The sequence below is a fragment of the Mustela nivalis genome (genome assembly GCF_964662115.1).
Source record: "Mustela nivalis genome assembly, chromosome: 3".
NCBI classification, from domain to species: Eukaryota; Metazoa; Chordata; class Mammalia; order Carnivora; family Mustelidae; genus Mustela; species Mustela nivalis.
This window is the reverse complement of record NC_139022.1, coordinates 61698847-61711307: the sequence shown is the minus strand read 5'-3', so window position 1 is coordinate 61711307 and position 12461 is coordinate 61698847. Positions and strand designations below refer to the sequence as shown.

The 12461-nt window shown below is 43.5% G+C and overlaps 1 protein-coding gene and 1 long non-coding RNA gene across 34 annotated transcripts in view; one reads left to right on the top strand and one right to left on the bottom strand.

Annotated features, from left to right (window-relative positions):
• LOC309861212 overlaps positions 1-1061 on the bottom strand; it is a 40889-nt gene extending 39828 nt beyond the window's left edge. The window contains exon 1 of the long non-coding RNA XR_014309817.1: positions 892-1061. This is a non-coding gene — a long non-coding RNA (uncharacterized lncRNA). The remainder of the gene's footprint in view (positions 1-891) is intronic.
• Positions 1062-1067: 6 nt separating this feature from the next.
• The window catches only part of CAST (calpastatin), a 113721-nt gene continuing 102327 nt past the window's right edge, over positions 1068-12461 (top strand). For 13 of the 33 annotated variants that reach the window (XM_082723897.1, XM_082723896.1, XM_082723894.1 and 10 more), the window contains exon 1: positions 1136-1535. In XM_082723897.1, the coding sequence (XP_082580023.1) occupies positions 1461-1535 (75 nt within the window). In that variant the 5' untranslated portion in view covers positions 1136-1460. Of the gene's footprint in view, positions 1536-2055; positions 2218-12461 lie in introns of those variants that run through there. The other 20 variants (XM_082723887.1, XM_082723902.1, XM_082723901.1 and 17 more) reach the window with 9 other exon arrangements.

Here is a 12461-nt window from a genome sequence, read left to right as displayed (position 1 = left end):
GAGCTGCCTATCCTCTGGTCCCTGCAGCTTGTGTGCGTGTTTAAATTACTGTAGGTGTTTGGTCGCAATCATAACGTCATTTTTTCAGGCTTATGACATATTTTCCCCAATTATGAATGTAATTCACACCACCAACCGATTTTTCTTGAGTGGACAATAACAGACTCTTTATCTAAATTATTTCATTTTTCTGCATAAATTCTCACACTGTAGTCTGTTTGTTGGAAATACTAGTTACATATATAATACTTAAAGCCTTTTAAGAGGAAATGCATTTAAATCCCACCTTGCTGGTAACTTCCCTCAAGGATGCAGCTAGCCAGTAAAGGAAGTCACAATCAAAAAATGAGAGGGGAGAGAGAAACAAGAATTCATCCCGCCAAGCTCAGTATATAGCATGACAAATCTTTTCCTACAATCTGCCTTTTTCTCTCTCCAACTGTCTAAAACACAGCACTACAGAGAGCGGTCACCCCCAGGTCCAAAGTGTCAATCCTATCCCAGGGAAACAGGCTTTTCCAGGCAGGTCTGATCACAAACCCGCAAAACTGGAGGCCGACCGTCTCAGCAGATGAACATTTTCTACACAGGCCTGTTGTAGTTCACTTCCAAGTCCAAACCAGGAAGTGCTGTTTAAGATGAGTCAAAGACTAAAAACACTTTGGCCTCGGAAACAAAACCGACCAGGCTCCAGAAAGGCTATAAGGGTTTAAATTGGGGACTGTTCTTCCGTTTGAGTTGGAGCCTAAGGCTTCCTACCCATAAGACGTTTTAAACTTTCAAAATCACTACCCCCCCCCCCAAAAAAAACCCCAAAGTGAGATGACATAAAACATACACAGGCGAGCGTACACACCTACACAAACACACACACAAACCCCATGCACAGACCAATTTGTTTCTGTGATCCTCTTCCTTATCTAGTCGGTCCAGGCTTGGGCCAGATTTGGGTTGGTAAATTCTCCTCCAAACTAAACCAGGCAGACGGCAGAAAAGGTGTTTAATTCTGGAGATGTTTTAAGGAGAAGGGTCGAGGCGTAGCCCGGCCACGCCCTGGTCCCGCTTTCCCGTTGCACAACTGAACGTTCTGTCCTGGCAAGTGGAAGGAGGGACCCTGAGACCTCCAGCCCCTCCTCCCCGCGACCACGGGTAGCCGCGGAGTCCGGGGAGGCGGGAAGGACCTCTGCGTGAAGACAACGGGGCCGAGGGTGTTAAGTTTTAGCCCCGGGAGCCCCGGACCGCTACAGCGGGGACAGCAGCCAGCAGCGGGCAGGAAGGGGAGGACCCGGCCAGGCAAGGGGGAGCCCCCGCGCGGGCTCGGGGCTGGGTCGGAAAAGCTGCCTCACGGGCGCGCCCTCCTGCCCCTCCGCTGCTTCCCTCCCTCCCAGAGCGCCCCGCCCGGGCGTCCCTTCTAGTGTCCGCAGCGCCCTCCCGGAGGCACCGTTTGCAGCGGCCTTGCGATGTCTCAGCCGGGCCAGAAGCCCGCTGCCTCCCCGCGGCCCCGGCGCGCTGCAGCGGCCCGCCATACCCAGGAGGTGAGTGTCGCTCCTCCCGGAGCCGCAGGGCGGAACGCTGGGAGGACCCCCTGCCCCGGAGCCGTGAACCACCTCCTCCGGCCGTAGCCTGCCTGGCCTCCCGCCCCGTGCGTCCCCGCCCGGGCCGGGGAAGGGCGCGGGGCTCGGTGCCCCACGCAGGGCAGGTGGCTGGAGGTGGCCGGGTTTTCCCCACCGCGGCCAAGTGAGCTGGGCGTGGCCCGAGCTCCACAGGGGGTAGCCCGCGTCGGGAAAAGTTAGGTGGTGAGAGGTGGGTGAAATAAGGACAGGGGTGCAAGGGGGGGGAAGTTCATGCGGGACCCCCCAGAGTGGGTGGGGTAGTTTAACTGGACCACGGACCCCTCTCTTGGGTGTAAAATAAAGCCCAAGCTGCAGGGCGTGGCTGCCTGGAGCAATAAAACAGCTTCCCTAACTGACCTCGAGCCAAATCGGGCGGGGGCGGGGTCAGCCGACGGGGGCGGGGCCTGCTTCAGACACCGCCCAGGTGCCCTGCCTCCGACGGCTTCAGGGCTTGCAGAGCTCAGAGCCCGCCCGCTCCAAGGCAGGCGCAGTGATAGCCCCGTGCCTGCTACTCCGCACCCCGCGTCCTCGCCGCGCCCTCCGCCGCGCGGCTCAGAACAAACCGGTTGTCGCCATGGCATTCGCAAGCTGGTGGTACAAGACGGTAAATAGGAGCGGTCGTGCTTGGGCAGGAACGGGAAGGGAATGTGTTTGAACCCCTTGCCTTTCCGGGAGTGAGGATGAAGAAGTATTGTCCGGGTTTTGGCTGGGAAGGGGTGGGGACCAGGTGCGACCTCCTCTCTGGACTGGAGGTTAGGCTCTGGGAGAGGCCGAGACTCACCCTACTGTGGTATGCAGGCGCGCGCCCGGGCGTGCGAATCGATAGGAGCCGATGCAGGAGGCTCTCTGCTGGGCTCACCAGTTGAATGGGGCAGGAATTGTTGCTGGAGGAATTCCGCCCCTGGATGCGGATTCCTGGATGAACTCAGCTCGCAGAGAGCATAGATGTAGAGTTTTTAACTTGTAAGTAAAGCTCGAAACTTTTAGAGGAGATGTTCTCGGACATGCGTTTTCCAACATGAAGGAGGAGAGGCAGCCCCGAGGGGTGGCAAGGAGAAAACCCAAAGTCCGAGGAGCAGAAGCAACTGAGATCAAGACCTTTGTTGAGAATGAGACAGAGAGAGCAAGATCTGTTCTGTACTTTATTCCACAAAAAATACGCAGAAGGTGTGTTGATGGGTGAACATCAAAATAATTATTTCCCATTGATTGATGTGAGAATTTCAAAAACTTCGTTTAAGTACACCTCTTTCTCAGCTTGTGGTATTAGGAAAAGCAAGGTTATTGTGATCCAGACACTCTTTAGAGAGAAACCTTATATTGGAATCAGTAAACTGTGTACACAGCAGAGAATAAGACGGTAGTTCTTTTTCTCAAAGGGGAATGAGTCAACCTTTCTGAACCTGTTTTCACATCTGTAAATGGGGGTGATAATAGGCACCACATAAGGGTTTGTGAGGACTGATAAGATTCATGAATCAAAGTACCATACCCATATAACTTCTAATGATTGGAAATTTCGGTTTCCCTTTAGATATTTCATTGTAATTGTTTCTCATTACATTTCCTGGGCTTTTAAAATGTAGCGTCTTATTTATGTACTGAAAGCAAAAGTTTGCTTTGAGTCATTATTGTCCTAAGGTTCTTATCAAAAGCACCATATGAATTATCTGCAGAGATGGATGGCAGTATTTCATAGTTAACATCAGGCTTTTCAAATTTATGATTCTCTAAAGGAAATTATGTTGGAATGTTTGAAGTAGTTTAAATCACTGCCTTTAAGCCTGTTATTTTTTTTTAAAATTTTTAAAAGAGTTTGGGCCCCTAGGTGGCTCAGTGGGTTAAGCCGCTGCCTTCGGCTCAGGTCATGATCTCAGGGTCTTGGGATCGAGTCCCACATCGGGCTATCTGCTCAGCGGGGAGCCTGCTTCCTCCTCTCTCTCTCTCTCTCTCTGCTTGCCTCTCTGCCTACTTGTGATCTCTCTCTGTCAAATAAATAAATAGATAAATAAATAAATAGATTTTATTTATGTGAGAGAGAGCGCGTGAGTGGTGGGGGAGGGGTAGAGGAAGAGGGAGAAGCAGACACCCTGCTGAGAAGGGAGCCCTGTGCAGGCTCAGTCCCAGCACCCTGAAATCATAACCTGACCCAAAGGCAGGTTATGACTGACCGAGCCACCCAGGCACCCCTAACCCTGTTATGTTTAGGTGTAGTCTGTCATTTTGCTAAAATCTCTCATAATTCAATTTGGGAACTACTATAAAATTTTTTTCCTCTTAGAATCAGCAAACTGTCTGTGATGAGCTTTGATTCTTCCCAAACCAGTGCCATCTGGAAGAAATGTTGTGAGAGTCACATACATACTTTAAAATTTCCTAGTAGCCACATTAACAAAAGCAAATACAGGTGAAATTAGTGCTAATAATACACATTATTTAACCTGCTATATTCCAAACATTATTTCAGCATATAATCAAAGTACAGACCATTGATATATTTTAGATCTTCTTTTTATATTAGTTTTTCAAAATCCAGTGTTTATTTTATACTTATAGTAATTCATACTTGCTACATTTCAAGTACTCAAAAGGCATGAATGGCTAAGGGCTATAGTATTGGACAATATAGCTCTAGACATGGCTTCCTAATCATTTTTGTTTGATAGTTATGAGGGGGTGATCAAAGACCATTTTGAGAATTAAATGAAAGCTACTGACCATTCTCCCTTAGCAAAATACACACACAAATGCACAAAAGCTCACCCATAAATCCTCTAAAGGTCCACGGAGCCAATTTACAACACCGTATTTCACATATATATAATATAAATTATAATATGCAATAATATGATATTATTAATATATGATATTAATATGATATATATTATTATATACTCTATAATATAATTACATAGTGCTATTTACATACATTATATACTATTATATAATAATTATGTACTATATAAGTATATGATTTATATACGTATTTTAATCATATGTATCATATATGTGTATGTATATATATTCTATATAGGTATATATTAATATATACATTAATATATATTAATTATTGGTATATCCTTCTGGTATATCCTATAATTAAAGTATCTGGTAAATCCTATAATTAAAATATCTTTGTTAAGATTCTTTAAATACTGAAAAAGATTGTGAATGACCTAACTTTAAAAATCTAGGCAGAATAAGATAAAATATTAAAAGATGTATTTATGATGTTTGTTTAAGGAAGTGCTGCCTATACAGCCAGTCAGTGAAACACATTTCAGTGTGTATTTTCACACTGAATACCATCAATATCATTTATCTCATCTTCCAAAGAATTATGTGGCTGTAGAAAAAGAAACCAACAGAATAACTTAAAAAAGCTAGATCTGAAAAAATTCCGATGAGCACTATAATAATGATGAAGTGTGAAGGAGAGTCAGTGGTTGACATCAGGAATCACATTCCTGAGTCATAAGTAGACTTGATTAGGCCATGTTAATTAAAGATGTTTCTTGGTCTAATTAGAGCCATGAGCCCAGGGGTGGCATGATCAAGGAGCACAGTCATTTGGGAGGCCCCATCATCGTGGCCAGTTCGGGAAGAATGTCAGAAGCCTTCCATGGCAGGACAAACCACTTGGTTGCAGTGACTTTTAGGAGTAAGAAATGCAAATAACAGACTCTGAACAAAGTGCACAGGCTTGAGAGAGTCTGGCAGAATAGAGGTCAGACACAACTTTGCCCTTTTGGTTGCTGTTTCGAAACTGGTTTGCTTCCCATTGCAGATAAGACTTTTAAATTGAGAGTATCATCTGAGGATGTTATCTTATCAGTTTTGGCACTTCCCAGAAAGTAAATTATATTCTACAAGCACTTTTTATAACAGTGATGTAGCTTGCTGGGGTGGAAACATGGGTGGCCTCTTGAGATTCTAAGGTGGGTAGGTAGGCGTTTAGTTCTGAGCAGGTTGTTGGGTATAATACAAGCCTTCTCTCAGCAGCCCTTCTTTTTTTTTTTTTTTTTTAAGATTTTATTTATTTTATTTGACAGACAGAGATCACAAGTAGGCAGAGAGGCAGGCAGAGAGAGAGGGGAGGAAACAGGCTCCCTGCTGAGCAAAGAGCTCGATGTGGGGCTCGATCCCAGGACCCTGGGATCATGACCTGAGCCGAAGGCAGAGGCTTAACCCACTGAGCCACCCAGGCGCCCCTGAGCAGCCCTTCTTTATTCTATTCTTTTTCTTGAGATTTTTTTGTTTTATTCGTTTGTTTAAATTTCATGGTGGTAAAATATACACAGCATAAATTTTTCCACCTTAACTGTTTGTAAGTGTTAAGTGGAATTAAGTACATTCACATTTTTTTAAGTGTCATTTGTTCAAATAATCTTAAATACACGCAATGTGGCATTCGAACCCAGAGCCCCGAGATGGAGAGTAGCGTGCTCCTCCAGCTGAACTGCAACCATCACCACCATCTATCTCTGGAACTCCACGTATCATGCAAAACGAAAACTCTTAGGCCATTAAAAATAAATCTCCATTTGGCTTACATATATCTGCTTCAATAAATAGCACTGTGTTCAAGTATCTGTGTTGCTTTTTTTCTCATAGTCTTTTTTTTTTTTTAAGATTTTATTTATTTGTCAGAGAGAGAGAGAGAGAAAGCAGCAGGCAGAGGGAGAAGCAGGCTCCCCGCTGAGTAGGGAACCCCATGTGGGGCTTGATCCCAGGAACCTGGGACCATGACCCGAGGCGAAGGCAGAGGCCTTATTGCTAGAGCCACCCAAGCGCCCTGCTTTTTATTTTTATTTTTTTTCATATTCTATTGTAAAAATAAAAGTGTATCAGGTGTCTTTCAGTTAAGAAAAATGTGAAATAACTCCACCCAATGAACACTATTTATGTAAGTTGCCTTCTCATTTGGAGGCGGCATTTATCCCAGGGAGAAAGGGATCTATGGTTAGAGTCTCCTTAAAAAAGCATGGAATTCATTTTGACTGCTGAGAACTTACAGAACACAAAAATGGTTTGATAAAGGCCAAGTATGGTCACAGGTAATTATTGTTCACCTGTTATGTGTCAGGTTCTGTAAAGAGTTCCATGGAGGGGCGCCTGGGTGGCTCTGTGGGTTGGGCCTCTGCCTTTGAGGGGTCATGATTTCAGGGTCCTGGGATCGAGCCCCGCATCGGGCTCTCTGCTCGGCAGTGAGCCTGCTTCCTCCTCTCTATGCCTGCCTCTCTGCCTGCTTGTGATCTCTCTCTCTCTCTTTCAAATAAATAAATAAAATCTTTAAAAAAAAAAAAAAATTCCATGGGCATAGCAACTGTGCATTTCTCATAAATAAAAATCACAAGGGCATCCTAATGATTACTCCAAAAGCAACAAAGTAACTGTTGAAATTCTCATGGCATCTCTTACTTAGAGAAAATTCAAGAAGTCTTAATCCAGGTAAATCCCAGAAGCTGAACTTGGAAAAGAAGCAATCGATGCTACCTCTGAAAACTGGACAAAAGGAGCATGCCCTTAACAGTGTCATCTTGACTTATCCATGAGAATGTTCAAGTGGTAGGAAAAAGCATACATAGGGTTTAGGAGAAACATTGGGATTTCAGAATTATGGCCATGCAGTTAATCCTTATATGAGAATCCCAGAAAATTATCCTATAATTTTAGAATTTGATAACAAATGTTTTTAGAGGAGCAGAAAGATACCATGTATTAACAGGCCAGACCTTTTACTTATTTCTTATATTCTTATATATTCTTATATTTACTTATTACTTATATTCTTGAGTAATTATTCTCCATACATTTCTTAGCACATGGTAGCTACTCACCCACTTTTTAAAAATAAATCAGCTCTATTCTTCTCTATGAGTTAAGAGTTTTTAGTGTGAAAGCCAAGAGAAATGGCTAAGATACTGCCTTTAGGTGACTCTAGGGAGATACATATGCTTGAGATAAGAGGCTTCTAACTTTTTCAAAACTTTTTATCACAGAAGAGAGGTTAATATAATGAACTCTTCATATACCCATCATCTTTAATAATTATCCGCGTGATAGTATTGTGCCACACAATATTACTTCTTCTTCTTCTTATTTAACTCCCAGCCCCACCAAAATACCAGCACGCACGCGCTCACGTGCGCGCACACACACGCACGCACGCACGGGCGTGCACACGCACATACACACACACCTCTGTGTTCCAAAGTATTTAATTTTGTGTTATGTTATTTTCTAAATTTTTTTTTACAAAGAGCGTGCACAAGAGCTAGCCTGAGTGCAGAAGGAGGTTGGGCGATGGGGGCAGAAGGGCAGAGGGAGAGGGAGAGAGAGAATCTTAAGCACGTTCCACATCCATCCTGGAGCCCCACGCAGGGCTGGCTCTCAAGACCCTGATATCATGAGATACAACCTGAGTTCAAATCAACAATTGGAGACTTAATCTACTGAACCCCCCAGGCGTGTCCCTGAAGTATTTTAAAAATGGGGAATTGCACATTTAAGGGTCATGCCTGTGACCAGTTTGGATGGATTGTTTGGAAAAGGAATTCTTTATTCGCTGTGCACTTTGTTTCCTTAAATGTAATACGAATCGGGAGACAATATAATACACAACCGTAAGAGACAAAGTACTAAACTCAAATTTATCAGATGAACCTGGTTGCTTTGTACCTAGAAAAAATAAGAAACTAAATTCTCTGCTCTAACATTTATAGTCTTAGAAAATGAAACCTTTAAACCTTTGCTTACATTTCTTATTCATTTTACTGTTTCATAATTCAGCACAATCTTGTTGATGCCAGAGAAAAACAAGGGAGTGGAATAACTTTTATTGTATTCTTAAAACGAACTAGGCAATGGGCCAGGCTCCTCATTAACATCAGCTCCTTTCAGAAATATGTCAGCCCCTGGGCGATGTACTATTAGCTTCATTTTACAAGTAGAAAACAGAAAGGTTAAATTATTTGCCCAAGGTCACATAGCCTTTCACAGCCAAACTTTTTCCGTCCCATCTGAGTTTGTCAGAGAATGGAATGCAGGGAATCGGTTACCCAGGTAACAAGAGGATGGGAAGCCAACTGGGGAGGGTGAGGCAACCCAGAGATTAGAAATTTCAGGAAGCGGCTATCATTTCTGTGCCGAAAGGACTAGCAGAGAGCTGGATCTCCCTGTGGAAACTCCCAACTGCAGCTAGCCCTTCCTGCAGAAGACATTTCTACAGAGCCTTCCAGAGGCAAAAAGGAAGGGGAAAGGCTACCCTCTCACCACCTCCAGTCTCCTGTCTCTGTCTCCCAAGCCCGAGACCATCCATCCCAGTCAAGAAGTATTTGTCACTCCCCTACCACAGGGCCAGAAAAATAAGAAAATAGCTTGCCCTCTGGTTGGGAAGACAAAATATACATTTATGAAGGAATCAGTAAGCAAGAGAGTATAAAATAAAGTTTTGATTTGTTTGCTTAAGAAACTAAGAAAATCGAGACTAATGAGCAGATAGGAAGATACAATGTGCCATAAACAGGGCAAGGCTCAGAATTAGTCAGGAAATGCTGGTGTGAACACAGGGCACCGTGCTCCTTTCTTGAGCAATCAAGAGTTTACCTAGGAGCCCCAGAGCTGCCCTAGCCTGCCTGACCAGGGGAATCTCCCTGTGGATGCCAACTCAGTGGGGTGGTTTGAAGAGCAGAGCCTCTGCTTCCTGTCACCGAGCCCACAGATCTCTGCAAACCAGTCGTCTCCGGTCCTGGCTGCATATTAGGATCAGCTGGGAAATCTTAGGAAAATACATCTATGCTCACACCCAACTCTAGACAAACTGATTTCCTACACTCTGGAATGAGTGTTTCCAAGGGTCCTGGCTGCTTGTGACCTACACTGAAGAATGAGACCTACTGCTAAGTGAGGGCTTTCTGACCTTAAGGACCTCCAAACGAGCTTTTCTTACCATATGCAATGGTGTGCAGCTGAGCTCTGTGTATGAGGAAAGTCCAGAGGGCACCAAGATAACCTTTTATTGCTTCACGATTTTGCCACAGCTGTCACTGGACATGCAAATATTGATCTCTGTGGCCTTGCCTGCAAGTTGAAGAAGAAAAAAATTTTGAGTTGTTTTCAAATAACAGTTTTTACTGTTTTTTCAAACAATTTTATTAAAATATAATTCACGAACTGTGAATTCACCCCCCAAAACATGCAGTATAATTCAATGTTTTTTAGTGTATTCACAGAGTGGTGCAAGCATCACTTTTATTTCATTTTAGAATGTTTTTGTCATCCCCTAAAAGAGAACTCTGACTTTTTTTTCTTTTTAAGAAGCAAAGGTATTTCAGAAGCACACAGCATTTGCACTCTCTAAGTTGGGCTTCCACTTGTTGAAACTGTTTTTTTTTTTTTTTCTGTCTTCCATCTTTTATATATGTGTAGAAGTTTGCTTTTATTTTCTTCTGTGTTACCTATGCCCTTGTGCACGTGGGTAGTGGTGGGGACGGTGCCCAGATGGCTCACTAGCACAAGTCTTCCGCTGGGGGGCGCTCACAGGCTGCCGGTCCTATTGCTCTTGGCTCTTCTTGATCGCCACCACCACCACCACCCCGGCCCCCAGCCCCCACAGGTTTGCTGTGGCAGAAGATTTTAAGCATATAAAAATCTTTCTCCTCCAATGAGGACAGAGGGCAGTTCTGCTTGCCAAACACACAGTGATCCACAGGGCTGAAAACAGTTTGGAATATTATTCTTTTTTGAGGGAAGACGGTGGAGTCCCTTGCCTGCTTTTTCCCTGCTTCTGAACTCCTGCCTCTTTCATCTTAACTGCACGCGTTGGCTGTCTTCTGTAGCCTTATTCTCCACATGCAGTTGCTACTGCATTAGGGTTGGCATCCTGTGCTTCCAGTCTTTTCATCTCCAGCTAATTAATACAGGGCTGAATTTACAACCAGGGCTGGTTTTGTTTGTTTGTTTTAAGATTTTATTTATTTATTTGAGAGAGAGAGACACAGTGAGAGAAGGAACACAAGCAGGGGGAGTGGGAGAAGGAGAAGCAGGCTTCTGGCTGAGCAGGGAGCCCAGTGGAGGGCTGGATCCCACATGACCTGAGCCAAAGACAGATGCTTAAGGACTGAGCCACCCAGGCACCCCCAAACAGGACTGTTCAATTCATTTTGTAAAGCAAACCAGTTTCAGAATCCATAGGTTCTGTTTTGGTTTGTAGTTTTCATTTTAGAGCACTGGATTGAGGCTTTCTTGATGTGAATCCCAAGATCTCTGCTAGCTTTTCACTAGGTCCAGAGTAGCCCAGTCTCTGGCCCGTAGAATATAATCCGGATATGTGGTGTGATGGAGGAGTACCTCATTTTCAGATCCTCGATTTCTTTATCTGTAAACGAGGCGTCAGTATGTACCTCTGGAGCTGCTGTGGGGGGGTGAAGGGGATCTCTTCCGGGAAGTGGTTAGCACGAGGCTAGCACAGAGTAAGTAGAAGCTTGGGACATACTGGTTTCCTTTCCCTCATCGGAAAAGTCCTCTGTGGGACATGGGGAGTTAGAGAGGAGAAGGGAGTTGGGGGAAATTGGAAGGGGAGGTGAACCATGAGAGACTATGGACTCTGATAAATGATCTGAGGGGTTTGAAGTAGCGGGGGGGAGGGGGTTGTGGGAGGTTGGGGTACCAGGTGGTGGGTATTATAGAGGGCATGGATTGCATGGAGCACTGGGTGTGGTGCAAAAATAATGAATACTGTTATGCTGAAAATAAATAAAAATAAATAAATTAATAAAAAAAAAAAGAAAAGAAAAAAGAAAAGTCCTCTCTGGGCTTACCAGTTTTGTGGTTCTCTTTCTGGACCTAGCAGTGCTTTCCTTCTCCATGCTTCTCTCACCTCTCCCCACCCCACCCACTGAGCGTGGTAGTGGACGCAGTTTTCTCTCTTGCCTCTTGCAGCATGTTTCCTAAACTGGATGGAATCTGACAGTAATCATTCCCAAATATTTCATTGCATCAGCTCAGTCATGTAGAAAGTGTGTAATTATGCCACGAGTTCAATAATGAGGCATTTGGTATTAACTATACTCAAATTTTAAAAAGATGATAATAATAAATTTTTAAAAAATAAATAAAAAATCAGATACTTTGACTCTCTCTCAGGGAAAAGATAAAACTGATTTTACATTGCTAATAGATTGCTGACTATTGAATAAGCCCTGAAAAATGGTCCGGGCAGTGGTTCATTCATCAAGTTGCTATTTACTAGAAATTAAGTAGTGTTAGGTAATTCTTGTTAATTCTCTTAAGTGATGATGATATTGGAGTTACTTGGAGAAAATTCTTCAATTTAAGGAGATGTTTAGTGAAATGGTCAGGGGGTAAAGTTTTAGGATACCTTCAGTTTACTTTCAAATGCAGGTCCATATCCACATACAGATAGAGAGATAGATCCATCTATAATATATGCAAATATGGCAAATGTAGCAACAATCTTAGTAGTTACTGGTCTAAGTGGTAAGAATATCAGTGCTCATCGGATTATTCTTTTAATTTTTCTGTGTGTTAGAAAAATTTATAATAAAAGGGTGGGTTGGGGCCCCTGTGTGTCTTAGTTGGCTAGACATCTGACTTGAGATCTTAGCTCAGGTCTTGATCTCAAAGTCATGTGTTCAAGCCCCTTTTTGGGTGTGGAGCCTACTTAAAATAAATAAATAAATAAAAAAACTAGGTTAAAAAAAAACTGGGAAGAGGGGCACCTGTCAAATAAATAAATAAAATCTTAAAAAAAAAAAAAACTGGGAAGATAAAATCCATAAGTTTCCTAAAAAATGTTCTCATTTGATTGTATTTTTTATGTCATTA